The 18,053-nt window shown below is 39.8% G+C and overlaps 2 protein-coding genes across 3 annotated transcripts in view; one reads left to right on the top strand and one right to left on the bottom strand.

Annotated features, from left to right (window-relative positions):
• Positions 1-779: 779 nt before the first annotated feature.
• Positions 780-7,669, bottom strand: ORMDL2 (ORMDL sphingolipid biosynthesis regulator 2). The gene is made up of 4 exons (XM_058174099.1): positions 7,512-7,669; positions 5,210-5,384; positions 4,569-4,720; positions 780-3,745 (listed from the first exon to the last, which is right to left on the bottom strand). The coding sequence occupies exons 2-4, from the start codon at positions 5,381-5,383 to the stop codon at positions 3,610-3,612; spliced, it is 462 nt and encodes a 153-aa protein (XP_058030082.1). The 5' UTR covers position 5,384; positions 7,512-7,669; the 3' UTR covers positions 780-3,609.
• Positions 7,670-7,779: 110 nt separating this feature from the next.
• Positions 7,780-18,053, top strand: part of SARNP (SAP domain containing ribonucleoprotein) — a 123,427-nt gene continuing 113,153 nt past the window's right edge. The window contains exons 1-4 of one of the 2 annotated variants that reach the window (XM_058174098.1): positions 7,780-7,924; positions 8,842-8,941; positions 11,542-11,588; positions 16,590-16,657. In XM_058174098.1, coding sequence (XP_058030081.1) covers positions 7,889-7,924; positions 8,842-8,941; positions 11,542-11,588; positions 16,590-16,657 — 251 coding nt within the window. In that variant the 5' untranslated portion in view covers positions 7,780-7,888. The remainder of the gene's footprint in view (positions 7,925-8,841; positions 8,942-11,541; positions 11,589-16,589; positions 16,658-18,053) is intronic. The other variant, XM_058174097.1, reaches the window with a different exon arrangement.

Here is an 18,053-nt window from a genome sequence, read left to right as displayed (position 1 = left end):
GTGTGCTTCATAATATTCCAGAGTATTTAAAATTGTCCTCATATTGTCTCTAACCTGTCTCTTTGGTAAGAAACCATTTTGATCTGTATGAATAAATTCATTTAACAACCTCTTCAATCTATTCGCCATTATTGATGCAAATATTTTATAATCCCCATTTAACAAGGAAATCGGTCTATAGTTTTTAACTTCTTGTAAGTCTATGTCTTCTTTCGGTATAAGAGTAATAGATGCCTCTATCCAAGAATTGGGTATTTTTGCATTTACTAAGAGTTTATTAAATACTTCCAACATTGTATTACTAATTACGTCGTGTAATTTTTTATTTTTTATATCTCCTGGCAAACCATCTGGACCCGGCGTTTTATCATTCTTTTGTTTTTTAATCCCCTCTGTTAATTCCATCATTGTTATCTTTTCCTCCAAAGCCTTCTTGTATTTTTCTGATATTTTAGGTAATTCAGACTTTTCTAAATATTGCTTTATCTTCTCTTCTGATATTGTCTGTTTAGAGTTCCTCATAATATTTCTGTACTATTTTCTTTTCTTCCTCATTTCAATAGCATAAAGTTCCTTCCTCATCCATTAATCGATTAATTACTTTCTCTCTCTCTCTCCTTTTTCATTTTATAAGCCAACCATCTACTTGGCTTATTAGCATTTTCAAAGAAGTTTTGATGCCCCTCATTGTTGAAGGCATACCAAGACATCTTGTTTCTCTGATTTGAGAAGTGTTAGCCGAGGTTAAAAACAGCACCACAAGGAGCCAAACATTTTTTCTTTGGGTTTAATTTTATTTATAAGCTGCTCTAATCAACTCTGAGCAGCATATATCCCAACTATTGTAAATTGGATTAAAAACATACAGTACACATTAGAGTAAAATAACAATAATTACAATGCTTAAAACAGGACATAGTAAGATATAAACCAGAATTTAATTCAAAGCAAAAGACCATTTCTATTGCTGGAGGGAACAGATTGTAGCATTCCAACCTCCAAGGCCTGTATCTTTTGAAAGTGTTCCTAAAAACCAGGAGGGAGGGAGCCATTTGGATGCGCAGGAAAACTCTGTTCCAAAATGGAGGAGCAGCTAAGGAGGTGTGTAATTGTTGCATGGGCATACTAAAGGGGGAGAAATGTCATCCCCAAAAGTATGAGTTAAAAGATGGGCAGAGATCATCAAAATGCTAAATAGGCAATGCAGGAAGACAGAGCAGGAACATTCTGCTTTTAAGATGGGCTGAGATGAAACAGGAAAGGGCAGCTTTATTCTGCCTTTTGCCTCCTTTCTGATGTGAAGGAGCAAGTTTTCCAGAGATGGCTCAAAGCAAGGCAGACAGATGCCTCCAATCCACAGCTATTTGGGGCTTTAAACCAGGAAAAATACCGAGGGCTAGAAGTAGAACTTTATAGAAAATGATTTCAGCAGTGATGCCTTTGTTATGGTTAAGGTTAGTGTTAGGCTTTTAGTCTATCTGTTCAATATCTGTCTGGCTGAAGGGACACCAATTGGGATGATCATTTAAAAGTCATTATTTCCCCTTTGGGCTTTCAACCCTGGTACAGTGAACTTCAACTGGCTGGGGGATTCAAGGCGTTGAGGTTCACATGTCTTAAAGTTGCCCAGTTTGAGAAACACCGATTTTCTAGATAATCCTATAAAAGCTTATCTAGTTTGGGAAGGTGCAAACATGATTGCTTTTCATGCTAACATAATAGTGACACATCTAATTCTTACTTAGACTTGTATGCTTTTGGTCTTACACTTTTTATTGGCTATTTCCACAGTAAATGGTAAGGAATGAGAGAGAATACAGTCCCTTGTGGAGTTTTGAAGCAAATTTAAAACCACCATTTTAATATTTAGCACAAACTTTGATCAGAAAAAAAATAGCTATAAAGTATGTTTGATGAGAACTATTAGAGCTTGTGTTTATTTATTTGTTTTTGACTGTCTTTCTTTTTAAAAGATGGCTATTTGAAATACCAGTAAACTTGTGGCTACTTGCGGCTCCCATATAACACCTCTCCTGCGCAAGCTGCACTGGCTGCCTGTGGTCTTCCGGGTGCAATTCAAGGTGTTGGTTACCACCTTTAAAGCGCTCCATGGCTTAGGACCGGGGTATTTATGGGACCGCCTACTGCCACCGTTTGCCTCCCATAGGCCTCCATAGGGAGGGCCTCCTCAGGGTGCCGTCAGCCAAACAATGTCGGCTGGCGACCCCCAGGGGGAGAGCCTTCTCTGTGGGGGCACCTACCCTCTGGAATGAGCTTCCCCCAGGACTTCGACAGCTTCCTGACCTTCGGACCTTCCACTGCGAGCTGAAGACGTACTTATTCTTCCATGCAGGAGTGGCATAAATTTGAAATTTACTAGTAATTTTAATGGGGTTTTTTATGGTTTTAATATGTATTTTAATTAATGGGCCAAATTGAATAGGTTTTTTAAATTGGTTTTTAATCGTATATTGTACGTTTTCATTGTGTTTTACTTGGTTGTAAACCGCCCTGAGTCCTTCGGGAGAAGGGCGGTATAGAAATTAAATTCTTCTTCTTCTTCTTCTTCTTCTAAACAGAGCACTCATCTTGTGCTTCAAACCAATTCCCTTGACGTAACATTGGATTGCTTTCATGGATGTATGAAGAAACCTCACAAGAAATGAGATTCATGTAGCCTATAAACAGCAGGTTAGAGATGTCTGCCCTATAAAAATAAGAACTTTTTTTTAACAAGCTGGGGAACTATGATAGAAACTAACACCAAATAAGGTTCATACACAGATTAAATAAGTGATCTGTCCATGTCATTATCTTTTCATCTTTTTATGTTGATAATTTCATGGGGCTGGTATAAACAGGGTTGATAAAAGAACAAAAGCAGTGCAGAACACTGACTAAACGTATAATTTAATTTGCATCTTCCCACTTCAATGTTGCGTTACATTATTCCTTTATAAGCGGAAAACCTACTTTAAAGGGGGGAGAGAGTAGAGGGGCAGTGCAAGAGGGAGTACTCTATACTTTGCATTCAACTGGAATGAACAAAGTTATGCTAATATGTACCTACCACATGAGTATTTACAAAATATTATTTACACAGCTTAGAACCGTAAGTATGAGACCTGTCACAGCAGGCTAATTCAATTTTCCCGACTGGGAAAAATCTGGAAATTTAGCAGCACAACCACATTTGAAAAAAAAGGGAAGTTTACAAACTAAAGGAAGGTGGTCTTAAGCAACATTAAATCCCTTCCAGAAAGGGATTCCAGTCCCCCACTACAAAGAGCAAAAGCAGGAATTTTTACATGGGAGAGCTAGAGAACTCACGGTCGCATGACAATTCAACTATTGTTTCATTCCACCAGAGAATTTCACCCCTAGTATAGACTAGCCGCAAGAAAAATGGCTTAGATCTCCTTGCCAGAAATGTCGGAGAATGCTCCATACTGCTCAGTCATTTGAGCAGTGGCAGCTCGGCTTGCGTCACCCAGCGAAACCTGGTCCCAGAGAGTCCAAGGTGACGCAACCACAGCTTTGCCCACATTTTCTTGGAACTACTTTTCTTTGGAAGAATAATGTCTCAGCAGTGCCAAGATCCCTTCTGCTTCAATACTGGTTGATACCGAAGAGACGGACTCCGTGGAACAGGGGTAATTTGGGCAAGAGGACGCTCAGGAGCGAAGTGGTGTTGATTATGAAGTGCACAGGGTCATATTTTGTATAAAAGCTGGTTAAAATGTACCTGAAGGGTAAGAAATATACTCGATTAGTTACAGATATGCATTCGAGTCTCTCCAATTCATTTTTTGACTTAGTTTTCTTTTAAGGAAAGATAATGGAAAGAGTCCTGCAATACAGTCATTACAGATAGCCTTGTTTTAATGATTGCCTTGTTTAGTGACCATTCGCAGTTGTGAAGGTGGTGAAGAATGAGAAAAATGTGTCTGGAAGAGCACAAGTTATTCTGTTGATACAGTCCTTGCGAAAACTAGTTTTATGACTTAAAACAAGAAGCCTTCTTTGATTCAATAAACTGGGAAATTCAAAGTCAGTTTCAAGTGTACATTCTTGATTAAGATTTGAGAAGATAATAGCACTGAAAATGAAGTTGTAAACTGCTGATAATCATTTTGAGCTAAGGCTCCCAATTGCAAATGACTATGGAGACCATGTTATATAATAGGAGGCCCAAATTCATACATATGCAAAATGTAAGAAATATTAATATTAAGAGCTCTGGTAGTGCAGAAGTTAGAATGCAATACTGCAGAAAACTCTGCCCACAGCCTGGAGTTCGATCCTGACAAGGCCTGAGGTTGACTCAGCCTTCCATCCTTCTGAGACTGGTAAAATGAGGACCTAGATCGTTGGGGACAATATGCTGACATTGTAATCCACTCAGAGAGGGCTGTAAAACAGTGTGAAGCGGTATATAAGTCTAAGTGCTATTGGTATTAATTATAATTAATTAAAATAATTAAAGTAATTACATTAATAAAACAATTAAATCAATCATAGCAGCAATTTTAATAGCAAGGCTGGCCTGAGTAATACCCAACACTTACAGAATGATTGGGGAAATGCTCAAAAATTTGCGGGAGGATGTCCACTGTGTGCCGTAATCAATCTGCTCCCAGTGTGTGAGTAGGCGATCCTTGCCCTGGTCAGGTGTTTCAAAGGGAGTCCCTTTCACTGTATGGAGAAACCAATACATCACCTGGGGGGAAAAAAAGGAGTAACAATATTTTTCTTTTCCTTTCTTTCTTTCTTTCTTTCTTTCTTTCTTTCTTTCTTTCTTTCTTTCTTTCTTTCTTTCTTTCTTTCTTTCCTTTCTTTCTTTCTCTCTCTCTCTCTCTCTCTCTCTCTCTCTCTCTCTCTCTCTCTCTCTCTCTCTGTCCTTCCTTCCTAGTTCTTAACTGTCCATCTCCCTTTCTTACTTTCCTGAAGAATACAACAGAAACAATGGTTAACAATAATGACTTCTTGCACTTTTTAGTAAACGTGCAAAATCACCTAGGGCAGGACTATTTTGGGGGTAAATATTCCTAAATAAATTGTACAGTGAATGAAACCGCAGTGGGACTGGAACATGATCACTTGTGGCAGGCCGTATAGGAGGCTCCCAAGATTAAAAGCTGTCAATTTGTATCCTAAATTCTCAGTGCGTGGCCAATAAATTGTCCAGGAATCAAGAGTTTAGACTTACCAGGTTATGGATAACATTAGTTAGAGTCCAGACCACAGGGACACTGAAGAAAGGAATGCTAAGAAAGATGATATGGAGCACAGCTACAGAAATGCTGTAAGCTAACCAAATGCCTCGGCTGTTCATCACTCGCGTGTTGGGATTCATCTCACTGTGGGCTACTCCAACATTCATCCTGTTGAGAAAAGATACATTGGTGTGTATATATGTAGACACCCATATATTAGTATAGGTGTGTGAATGCACATCAGAAAACATAGAACAGGTTCTCTTTAAGCTTGGTAATTTATGGTGGGGAGAAATGAACCTGAACTGTATGGAGCCAAATCAAAACAGTGTCTCAGAATCACTCAGTTAATCCTTGCACACCCCGTAATTTCCTCATAAATCTGGGGTTAAGGCAAGCTGTTAAAATACTTGTGCACTAGTTGACAATAATCTTTTACAATGTTCTTTTGCCACAGAAAAAGGCAAGCATCTAAAGTTGAACCACAGCCTTCACATCACCAGATCGGCCCATACTGGTGATATAAAGCTGAATATCATCATCAGGATCATCGTACCTTATCCCAGGGGTCTCCAACCATGTCATCTTTATGATTTGTGGACCTCAACTCCCAGAATTCTATGGCTGCCTGGGGAATTCTGGCAATTGAAGTCCACAGGTCTTTAAGCTGCCAAGGTTGGACACCCCTACTTTATTCCATGCTGTAAGATGATCTCATCCAGCAACCTCTTGTAGATGTAAAACAGGAATGGAAGATGGTGGGCTAGATCGGCAGCCCCCAATCTTTTGGGCATCAGGGACTGATTCCACGGAGAGAGGTTTTTCTGCAGAGGTGGCATGGTTTTGCATGCTGCTTGCATTCCGTGGATGGGGCTTCGCATGTTTGCATGGCCTGGGTTCTGGCATGCTGCAGCCTGTCGTGTCCCACTCCTCCGCTGACGACCGGGTCAGGGAAATCCGAATCAGGCGTGCCTCTGCAGCTCTGCCAAAGTCCTAGCAAAGTTCTCAAGGCAGGCAGGAGACCAGAAAGTGACTTCAGCAACATATGTTAGACTTTGCCTGACTCAGAGAATGCCAGAAAGCAGATCCTTTATATAGGCTTTATATAGTCATGGGTGTGGCTCCATGACTCAGCACTTATCCAGGCCTGCCCCTCCCTTCCTTCTGTCGCCGCCGGCCTATCAATTCTTCTGAAGCGAGGGTCATTCCAGTCTGCAGCTGTTGGTAATTGACCTTCCTCAGGCTCACATGCTGTGGGGGAGGGGGAGGGGTCTAGTTGCTCCGTTTGCCTGGGCATGGAGCCAGAGCTGGGGGCTGGAGGTACTTCTTCCTCCTCAGCCTGTCTGGGCATGGAGGTACTTCTTCCTCCTCAGCCTGTCTGGGCCGGGAGGCATACTAGGACATTCCTCAGCATTCGGAAGCAGATAAGAAGGCCCCGGCTGCGGTGAAAGCGGGCGAGACACAACACAGCCATGGACCAGAGGTTGCGAACCCCTGAGCTAGATCTCTCCTCACTATCAACTGGAACAAGCCCAGAGGAGGGAATCACTTACTTTTATTATTACAGCCATAACTGCCAGGCAGAACAAAACAAATGGTGACAGCAATCATTTGTTATTTGCTTAGCTTCCTGTTGCTATGATAGAAAGGAACCACAACATAAATTCTTTCCACCCTGAATCTGCAGACCAAGAAAATTAGGCATCTCCCAATGGATTTCATCATCATGACTTCCTTGTAAAGAAAGGCTCTATATATACCTAAAAACACCTATGGCTTCATTGCTGCTTCTCCAGCACACTTGCTTAAAAAAAAAAAAACACTACTATGGCATTCTCCATTTAAGGACTATTTTATTAGAAATGAACAGCTGTGGAAGGTCGCCTGATAGCACAGACAGTTCTGAAGTCGAGAAACCCAGAGGCACCAGAATGCCTTGCAATGGTACATTCACTAGCATTGATGTTAAATGTCAATCTAAAACCCGAGCTACAGGTATTTTCTATTATTTCTCCCCACGGAATAAGTCCCTACTGCCCAAAAGATTGGGGAGGGGGGGGGAAAGGGTCCGCTGTGCCTAAAGCAGGGGTCTCCAACCTTGGCAACTTTAAGCCTGGAGGACTTCAACTCCCAGAATCCCCCAGCCAGCAAAGCTGGCTGGGGAATTCTGGGAGTTGAAGTCCTCCAGGCTTAAAGTTACCAAGGTTGGAGACCCCTGGCCTAAAGGATCCTTTTTCTTCTCTTCTCGCATCCCCGCCCCCCGCAGTTCTGCTCCGGCCCTCATCGGCCGCCTACCTGCCAGCTTCCGTGACGGCTCCCGCCGCTACGACCAGAAGAAAATCCTCGCGGAAGCCTCTTTTTCCGCCCGCGGATACGACGCGGCCGGTTTCTAACGCCTCCCCGTCTCCACTTCCTCCTCCCCAGTCAGCAAACCGCTCCGGCCGGCCGCTTCCTTCCTATTGGTGGTTTCCTTTTCACACCTCTTTTTGACCCTCCATCCGGTTCCTCACCCGCCAGCCAATGGCGAGGGTCGACGTTCGGAAGGGTGAGACGTTCGAGTGAGAGCGCGGCTCGGATTGGGCAAGGACTCGGCGAGCGATCTCGGGGCGTCGTGGGAGCTGGGGGGGGGTGTTTTTGCGAGCGGGGAGTTGGATCGTTGAGGCGAAGCTAAGATGGCGGCGGAGACGGTCGAGCTGCACAAGTTGAAGGTATGGAGGCTGCTTTGGGCGGAGGGGAAGCGTTTGCTTTCGTTTTCCCCGGAGAAGCGGGGCTCGGCCTTCTCCTCCCACTCGGCCGTAGGAGGGAGCTGCCTTCTGTTTGCGTGGGTGGGTTAGCGGACGGACTTCTTTGTCAACCTTTACGAGAGCGCGGGAAAGAGATGCTGGGATTCTCCTCACGCCGCCCGTCTGGAGTCTTGTCTCCCGGCCTGGACTTGGTCCTTCTTGGCGGATGGCCTTTCCCTTCCACCGTGGTTCTTCTCTTCCCTTTTCAGAGAACGGCGCTCCTGTTTTCAACCTTTTGCTTTGGGTAAACCGCCTGCAAACGTGCTAACGTGTTGCTTTTTGCCTCCTCCCACATTTTGTTTTTTTTGCGACTTTGCTCCACGAGCTTAACTCAACCGTTGAAACGAGTAAAGCTTTTTGGGATACAGTACGGGAGATTGTGGGGTTGCCTACTTGTCGGACAGCTTGTTAGCATGAAAACCTAAGAAAACCATTAATGTATCGTTACTGCGATCAATACCTTAAAATGATGGGTCCAGCTTTGAGTTTCTTTATTGACTAATGTTTTTTTGAACAAGTTCTTCAGTTTTCTTAGTTTCAGACTCCCGCTGATGCTTTTCTTTCAAGGTCATGTTTATGTAAACATCTGAGAGTCATCCTTAAACCAACTCTAGTGCCAACTCTACAGGTAGACGAGATCAGGAAAACAGTTCCACAAGAAAATTAAAGCTATGCTTTATTGAAATAGTAACAGAATATGGTAACAGAATCTTGCCTATTTCTCTGAAGGTCACCTCTTTCGCTTGTTCAAAGGAGGAAGATTTGGGCTGATTTTTTAGAGCTTCTCTTTTAATTTTTATCTATCTATAGGAAATCACATGTTTGATTTCTACTTTTAACAGCTTGCGGAGTTGAAACAGGAATGTTTAGCCCGAGGATTGGAGGCAAAAGGAAACAAACAAGATCTCATCAACAGACTCCAGACGTATCTAGAGCAGCATGGTAGGTTCCTTGCTATTCTTTGGTAAGATCTTCCTTGACTAAAGTGTACAATGTTAATTTGTAGCATACATAATCAGGTATTCTGCAGAAATGATGGTTCTTACAACAAGAAATGTTAACGTATTTACTTCTAGTGGAGGTATCACAGGCTTACATCCACTCTTTAATTCTTTTTTTCCTAACTCCAGTGATATCATAGTTTCATGAATAATGGCATGATGAGAGGAAGATGATGGTGACAGCTGCATTCTTAAGAATTGAGCTAATTAGGGATAGCTTGCTAGTATGATTCGAGCCTATGACAAATGCTTACTTTTTTCAGTAGGAAGAATATTTTTCTTTATAGCTTAATTTTGGAATCTCCAGTCTGATGCCTTTGGCAGCTCTCTTGAATGTCCTCAGGGTTCTGTGTTCTACCTGATACATATTTTACTGATCATTACAGCTTTTTATAATTTGGGTAGGTTTCCAAGCTGCCTCATGCCCAAGTATTGGTTTAATTTTAATGTCTATGGAGATTCTCAGCCATCTGGGTCATGGTTATCCCAAAGCTTTTTCAAGAGGCAACTGGATTTGTTTTTCTTTGTAAACATTTTGCTTCTCATCCAAGAAGCTTCTTCAGCTCCAACTGGATGGTGGGGAATGGAAGGATTTATATTCCTTGCAGACAGCTGTTCATTTGCATTCTTTTAAAGAGTTGTTGAGGCCACATGGAGGTTTGTCTGGGTTTTCTTTCAAAATTTGATTTGAAAGTATCAAAGAGGCCATCTGTGTCAAAATTGAACAGCCCTCTTTCAACAGAGAGGGAGGGATACGACATCATCTATCTCCAGTTTATAATATAGTCCTGTCAGCAGTTCCAGGAACATTCCATGCTCATTTGCACTATTCAGGTACAGAGGACAGAGATAAACCTCCATATAGTATCAATGACAATTAAAGTGCTGCCAAAAAACCTCAAATATTTCTCCTTTTATGGTCTCCAATGCTGGCACCTGAGATTTAGTAGTAATCATATTTTCTTCTTATAATTTGCATAAAATATAATTGAATCATTTATGTTCTAAAAGTGAGCATTACAAAAACAACTGAATGAAGAACATGCTAGCTAAAAAACGTCTATATATTTACTTGTATATTTTAAACAATATGCCAAATATGTTTCTGCTGTTCTAGATGGGTGGCAAAATAGGTTTGGGACTTCTTGATCTAATATATCTAGATTCATACATCAGACCAAAGTATAACTTAATATGATTTGGCCTAATTCCCTTTCTCACATCTTAGAATATCTAAGCATCAAACCGGTTTTGGCTTGTTCAAACTAAAACTGAAAACTAATCAACTTGCTCTTAATTAAATAATATAGGAGTGTGGTGGTTCACATGATTAGGATGCAGGGCTGACAATTGGCAGGCTCGTGTTCGAGACCTGGTTGCTGCCCTATGATAGGGTGAGCTCTGTCAACTCGCTCCTGCTCCTGCCAACTCAGCAGGAAAGTGGGCAACTGTGAGTAGATAGATGGGTACCATGTCAGTGGGCAACTTAACAGGGACATACAAGGAGCCCCCAACCAGGCATCCCCATGGCAACGGTGATGTTGCTGGCTAGTCCTTTCAACCCAGAAGCGCCTCGGTACTTCCAACATGAGAATGAGTGAGCTAAAATATAGAATACCTTGCAGACAGAAAGAAAATACGCCCTTGAATTCAAGAAGTATGGATATAATTGTATTGTTTTTTGGCAGCACTGTCTTTTGCTGCTGCATTGTTTTGGAATGTTTTTTGACTTCCCAGCTTCAATATTCCCTTTGGTACTCTAGTTTTCCATCCAAGCACTATTTAGTTTCCAGGGTCAATTGTGCATAGATAATTGACATTAAAAAAAGCAGACCTTGCACCTGTTGGGAAAAGTCTAGGATGATGATGATGAATTGACATTTAAAAGACGACTTCTAGCTTTTATTATTTGTAACTGCTTTCATTTTAAACCTTCATTTTTAAAAATGTCAAAGCTACTCCACTGCATAATAAATATAAGAAAATGTAGAAATAACAAATGTTGTATAGTCAACACAATGAATCAGCTATCAGTATAGTTGTTGAAATGTTAGATGGGAATTGAAAAGAGAGTATTGGACAAAAGTTTTTATTTAATGATAGAAACCCTAAACTGTACAGGCCTTCCTCTATGTACAGTATATAAATTAGTATTACAGTTCTTTACTATTTCTACTTTGAGGTGTTTTGGATAACTCAAAAAAGACAAGTATGTTAAAACTGAAAAATATATTTAAGTGGAGACAGAATAATATTTAAACATCTAGGGCAGACCACAGACTGGTACTGGTCTAGGGTCTTTTAGGAACCAGACTGCAAGTGGCAGGTAAGCGAGTGTTGGTTCCATCTGCGCATGCGCAAGATTTAGGTTGCACATGAAACCATTCTCCCACTCTCTCCACAGGCATGTGGAAAAATTGTGTTCCATAAAAGCAGTCCCTCATGCCAGAAAGGTTAGGGACAAAAGATCTAGGTTTCACTATGTCTTTGATTTATAATCCAAAATATTTTAATAACTTCATTTTCCCCTGAATTATTTAGCTGAGGAAGAGGCAAATGAAGAAGATGTTTTGGGAGAAGAAACAGAGGTAAATCTATGTCATACTACTATAGCATCAATTCTTTAATCATATAACAGTGGATTGATTTGTGTAGGAATATGCTGTAAATGCTATATAATTTGTGTTAGCAGAATTCCTGTTCAGCACAAATTTTTATTTTTGTTTCATTAAGGAGAACATTTTACCTTCTATTTTTCACACCTGAAAAGCTTAAGTGTTCTTTATATTATCTTTGAGTGAAATCAATCTTTATAAGGTTTATAAGACATCTCTTTAAGATGTCTGTGCATCTTATAGAGCGAATATTGCCGAAGATCCACCCACCTGCCAGCCCCCACCCTTCGGCCCCTGCCTCCCAGCAATTTGCCCCCTTGCAGCAAACAGCCTGGTCAGCTTCAGCACAGCCCTATTTAGCACAAGCAGCTGATTGGTGGTTGGATCTGCCTCCCAGAATACCACCAATCAGCTGTTCCAGGCTACGGGGATTGCCACCGCCTATTGGCGCTGCCTCTGCCTGCCTGGAACGGGCAAAAAATGGGGCACGCAGAGGCCGAAAACAGGGTGCATGGAAGCCGAAAATGCGATGCATGGTGGTGGTGATGGGTGGTGCTGATCCCTGCAGCCTGGAACAGCTGATCGGGAGTATTCCAGGAGGCAGATCCAACTGCCAGTAAGCTCTCCTGCTAAATCGGGCTGTGCTGAAGCTGACCGGACTGATTGCCGTTTTCTGCAAGGAGGCAAATTGCTGAGAGGCAGAGCAGATTTTTTTTTCTTGTTTTCCTCCTCAAAAGTTAGGTGCGTCTTATAGTCCGGAGCGTCTTATAGTCCAAAAAATACGGTATTTATAATAATCAGAAAAGTGCTGTTCAGACTGCATCTGGTTATTTTTCAGTACAATAAAAGATTCCTTTGTGCTCAGAAACTGAATAGTTTATGTATCTTCAGTAACTGACTATAATAGGGGAAAATATTTATGGTTTTTTCAAATACCGGCATTTGAAAACACAGTTTAAGCTGCTTCCAATCTGCTTTGAAAATTGATATAGCTGTAGCTATTAACTTCTTACAACTTTCATATTAATAGCTTAAATAAGTTTTAATTTAAGTAAAATCTTTGTAACAACTAATAGAAAGGTCTCTAAAAGTATTAATGAGGAATAACAATAAGCTAAAATGGCATTACATTTTTTGTTCTTTATAAATGTTATAGATATTGTGCTCTAAAATAATAAAAAAAACCTAATGTAGAAGTGTGATTTATTTTAAGTAATCACATTCTTTCAAGGTGCATAATCTTTCTGTTCCCAGTCATGGAAATAACAGTTTGTTATGAATTTTTAATGTGATTCCTCACATGATTCATTACTCCTCCTGTTCTGTCCACACATATTCTTGATATTTCACTATATGGCCCATACTTTCATGCATGCCTTTCTAAAGTATGCAAATAAGATTTCTAGATTACTTATTTTGCTTGTGCAGACTATAGAAATTTACTTTTTGTTACATATAACCAGACATTTTTAAAAAATCAGTTTAAAGTCAGTCCATAAATGTATAAAATGTTTTCCAAAGTCAGTATGAACCTTTAGCAAAGAATAAAGGGGAGAAAATACTTTACAAAAGGACTGATTGAACAAATATGGATCAATTCATCCATCCTCTGCTACCTTTTTTCTATGGCTGGCATAGAAACCAAATGTTGCAATGATTCTTTTTTTTTCTCCCCATAAACTGGCACATTGCCTGCATTAAATTCTTGAATACCTTTGACAATCAAGAGAGCTGCTAAAGACAACAGCATAATTCTTTCAAAAAATATCCAAAAGTTATAGAAGTCAAACTTTGTAAATTCACATAAAAGTAGTAATATTGGGGCATGAGTGGAAAAATTACTATATTAAATTGTAATTCTATATGGTCATCCCAAGATTTATAAAATAACCACATAAATTCTGACCTTTATGCTAGATTAGAGCCATGGTGGCACAGTGGTTAGAATGTAGTATTGCAGGCTACCTGCCCATTGCCTGGAGTTAGCAGGAGTTAGCAGCTCAAGCCTTTCATCCTTCAGAGGTCAGTAAAATGAGGAGCCAGATTGTTGAGGGCAATATGCTGATATTGTAAACCGCCCAGAGAGCGCTATAAAGCACTGTGAAGCAGTATATACAGTGCATTCAGGAAGTATTCAGACCTCCTTCACTTTTATCAATTTTGTTATGCTGCAGTCTGATTCTACAGGTTGAAATTCATTTTTTTTGTTAATCTACACTCAGTACACCTTAAGTGAAAATAGAATTCTAAAAATGTTTGTAAATTTATTAAAAAGAAAAAAAACTGAAACATCATATTGGCATAAGTATTTAGACCCTTTGCAATAACAATTGAAATTTAGCTCTAGTGCCTCCCATTTCTTTTGATTGTTGCTGAGATGTTTCTACACCTTGATTGGAGTCCATCTGCAGTAAATTAAATTGATTGGACATGATTTGGAAAGGTACACACTGTTCTATAGAAGGCCTCACAGCTGGCAATGCATACTGTAGCAGAGCAAAAGCCATGGGCTAAAAGTAACTGCTTGTAGAGCTCAGAGACAGGATTATTTTAAGGCACATATCTGGGGAAGGCTTCAATAAAATTTTTGTTGCACCGAAGGTTCCTAAGAGCACAGTGGCCTCTGATTCTCAAATGGAAGAAGTTTGGCACAACCAAACTTTTCCAAGAGCTGGTTGTCCAGTCAAACTGAGCAATCGGGGGAGAAGGGCCTTAGTAAGAGAGGTGACCAAGCATCTGATGGTCACTGACTGAGCTCCATAGATCCTGTGTAGAGATAGGACAGAGTTCCAGAAGAACAACCATCACTGCAGCTCTCCACTAATCTGGGCTTTATGGCAAAGTGGCTAGACAGAAGCAAAACACATGAAAAGCCCACTTGGAGTTTGCAAAAAAGCACCTGAAGGACTCACAGACTGTGAGGAACAAGATTCTCTGGTCTGATGAAACCAAGATTGAACTGTTTGACCTCAATTCTAAACATTATGTCTGGAGGAAACCAAGCACCGAACCTCTCCTGCCCAATACCACCCCAACAGTGAAGTAGGGTGGTGGCAGCATCATGCTGTGGGGATGTTTTTCAGCAGCAGTGACTGGGAGAATGGTCAGGGTTGAGGGAAAACTGAATGGAGAAAAGTACAAAGATATCCTCAATGAAAACCTGTTCCACATGTTCACTTTCCAACATGACACCAATCCTAAGCACGCAATCAAGATGACACAGGAGTGGCTTAGGGACAACTCTGTGAATGTCCTAGAGTGGCCCAGCCAGAGCTCTGAACCCTATTGAACATCTCTGGAGGGACCTGAAAGTGGCTGTCCACTGACAATCACCATCCAACCTGACTGAGCTCGAGAGGATTTGCAAGGAAGAATGACAGAAAATCCCCCAATCCAAATGTGCAAAGCTTGTTGTGTCATACCCAGAAAGACTCAAGGCTGTAATTGCTGCCAAAGGTCCTTCAACAAAGTACTGAGTGAAGGGTCTGAATACTTAACGCCAATGTGATATTTCAGTTTTCTCTTCTTAATAAATTTACAGATAAAAATTCCAAAATTCTGTTTTCACTTTGTCATTATGGCGTACTGCAGATTAATGAGAAAAAATGAATTTCAACAACTTAGAATCAAGCTGCAGCATAACAAAATTGACAAATGTGAAGGGGGTCTGAATGTCTTCTGAGTGCACTGTAAATGCTATTGCTAGGGCTACTGCACTTTTTCTTGACGACAGAGTTATTTTTGTGTTGTATGTGACTTGAAAAGCACCAATTTTAGCTCTTCAGTTCACTGGAGAAAAAAATATCAATGGTATTGTGATTCTTTAGCCTGAATGTACATGCAATCCTTATATATTTCTTCAAATTATTGCCAGCTTTTAATTACTGGTTTGTTCTTTCTTCTGTTTTTTTGTTTTCCTACAAGGAAACTATGTATTTTACTTCAAGTTGGAAGCTATTCTGAGTCTTAATACCAGAAATTATATTTCTAGAAATGGATAATGCAAATGTATTTATCTTCCTAAAAGTCTTTGAGAAGTATATTGGTGCAGCTGAATGTCATTCTGGTTAGGAATAACTTTTATATGGATAACATTTTTAGAGCCCTATCTGCACTTCACTCTCACATTGACTATCCAATAGACTGAACTACAATACAAATTAAATACTGGACGTGCTGCCCCGCCCCCAAATATTCATTAAATATTTCCAGCCTCAAACTTGTAGGCATGTCTGTTGACCAAGAGTTGTGGTTGCGGGGCTGGATCTCTTCAGAGGTGAAATTCTGTGAATGTTTACTTTAATTCATAATTTACTCATTGATGTCTACTTCAGTAAAGCATATAAGTAGTGGCCAAAATTGTGGAAACCTTTTGGGAAAAGTATTTTCTAAAACTAGCTAATAACACCACTTTTTTTTTTGGAATAGTACCATAAAATTATATATCAATGGAAAGATAATTTAATCAAGAATGTAATGCAATAAATTGTATGAAGGATTTGTTATTAGAATAGCAATTACGGTATAAAGAATAAAAGTGAAACACGTAGAAAAAATGAGATATACAAAAATTATCACGTCAGTTAATACTTAGTTGGGTAAACCTTAGCATGAATTACGGCCTTACAACATCTTCCCATGGAATGAACCAAGTCTTTTAGTTCTGTAAATATTACTGGGTTTTATTGCTGGGTTGCTTCTGACTAACAAGTTTCTTTAGTCATCTCCATTAACCCTCCAATTAGGTTAAGATCTGGGTTATTCCCAGGCCATTCCAGCAGTGGAATATGATTATCTTGAAACTCCAAAAAAAGTGGTGTTATTAGCCATCAAACCTCAAAAATACACTTTTCCCAAAAGATTTCCACAATTTTGGCCACTACTGTATGTAAGATTGGGCTGGAACTGTTTGTGCAGCCTATATTCGTTCTGCTTTGTAGATTCACTCTCTAACTTTGAATATTTACATTACAGGAAGAAGAACAGAAGCCTTTAGACACTCCCATTAAAGAGGAAATGATTACAGAGACCTCTCCTGAAATGTAAACTTACTTCAGAATATATATTGGCCAAGTATTACTCATTTATGTACATTTTCAGAATTTATTTGCCATTTGTTTATTGCAGTTCTGACTCTGTCTCAATAAGTAAGTGGATTATAAATCTGGATTAGGAAGGATTAGTAATGGATTACATTTGAAATAGTGTGACATTTTGGAAATCTCAGGTGTGAGTACAAAGAAGCTAAATATAATTGACCTGAATAAAAAGCCAAATTTAATGAAGTGTATTTAAAATAAGTATAGTCCAGAATTCTGTAATTTAACATCCAGTTCTTAAGACTCTTTTGTACTTAAGACAGATTAATCTTTAAATTTGTAACACTGTGTGTATTTTATCTTTGATATTTAATTAAATTCTTTTCCAAAGCATTTGAAATTGTATTCTAGATAAAGGTTATTTATATCAATTATATAATCAAAGCTATTATAGTCCTTTCTCCTGCCTTAAATGACATTGCTTTATTTTTAAGCATATACATTGACTTTCCCTTTAGATGAAGAATTTCAAATTTAGTTCTACCAAACTTTCTTAGGCAAAAGAAAGCCATTAGGAGTTACCCCTGTATTAACAAAGACAAAGCAAAGATATACAGTTTAGCTTGCAGTGCCCATTCTCATTGCACATCAAGGAACAGGCAAGTTGTAAAAGCAAATAGGGCCACCTGTGTCAACGACATGCTTTAAAGACTAAAAGAGAGAGAAGCAAATTGCCCATTTGGCCTTAGTGCCATTCGTCAGCTGAACATTTGAAGTAGAACACAGTGTACTCCTGTGGCCCAGTCAAGCAAGCAGCCATTCAAATTGCACTAAAAGAGGTCAAGGAGGGTGAATTTGTAGCTCATCATGAAATTATCATGTATGTCACATACTGAAAATTATGTTTAAAGTAGATAAACAATAGGCTTGCTTGTGATTTTGTCAGTTACTTGATTTCCAAGCTTAGATTTTGGCATAGAACAATTCTTGTAGAATGGTTTGGATTATCCGAGAAGTAAAATTTTAATCCAGTTGTTTATGGAGTGATTGTGTACTACTTTTCAAACTAAAAGACTTTCAGATACATTAGGGGGAAAAGATTTTTAAAATGCATTAAGATACTACCCGTGTTTCCCTGAAAATAAGACCCTGTCTTATATTTTTGAACCCTGAAATAAGCGCTTGGCCTTATTTTCGGGGAGGTCTTATTATTTTGGGGCACATGGAGCAAGATGGGGCTCCTCTTGCCATCTTACCTGATTTCCAACTTGTTTAAATGTTTTCAGGGAGGGCTTATTTTCGGGGGGAGGCTTATTTTAGCACATGCACTCAAAAGTCTGATTGGGCTTATTATCAGGGGATGTCTTATTTTTGGGGAAACAGGGTAACTAAAACACAA

The sequence above is a fragment of the Ahaetulla prasina genome, chromosome 2 (genome assembly GCF_028640845.1).
Source record: "Ahaetulla prasina isolate Xishuangbanna chromosome 2, ASM2864084v1, whole genome shotgun sequence".
Lineage (NCBI taxonomy): Eukaryota > Metazoa > Chordata > Lepidosauria > Squamata > Colubridae > Ahaetulla > Ahaetulla prasina.
This window is presented reverse-complemented; position numbering and strand designations above follow the sequence as displayed.

What these genes read in the sequence shown, in the direction of transcription:
- ORMDL2 (XM_058174099.1), bottom strand. Translation starts at nt 5,383, where the DNA reads ATGAATGTTGGAGTAGCCCACAGTGAGATGAATCCCAACACGCGAGTG. An exon ending in CTAATGTTATCCATAACCTG is followed by an intron (nt 4,721 to 5,209) that starts GTAAGTCTAAAC and finishes TTTTCCCCCCAG; the next exon opens with GTGATGTATTGGTTTCTCCA. An exon ending in AGCATTTCCCCAATCATTCT is followed by an intron (nt 3,746 to 4,568) that starts GTAAGTGTTGGG and finishes CTTACCCTTCAG; the next exon opens with GTACATTTTAACCAGCTTTT.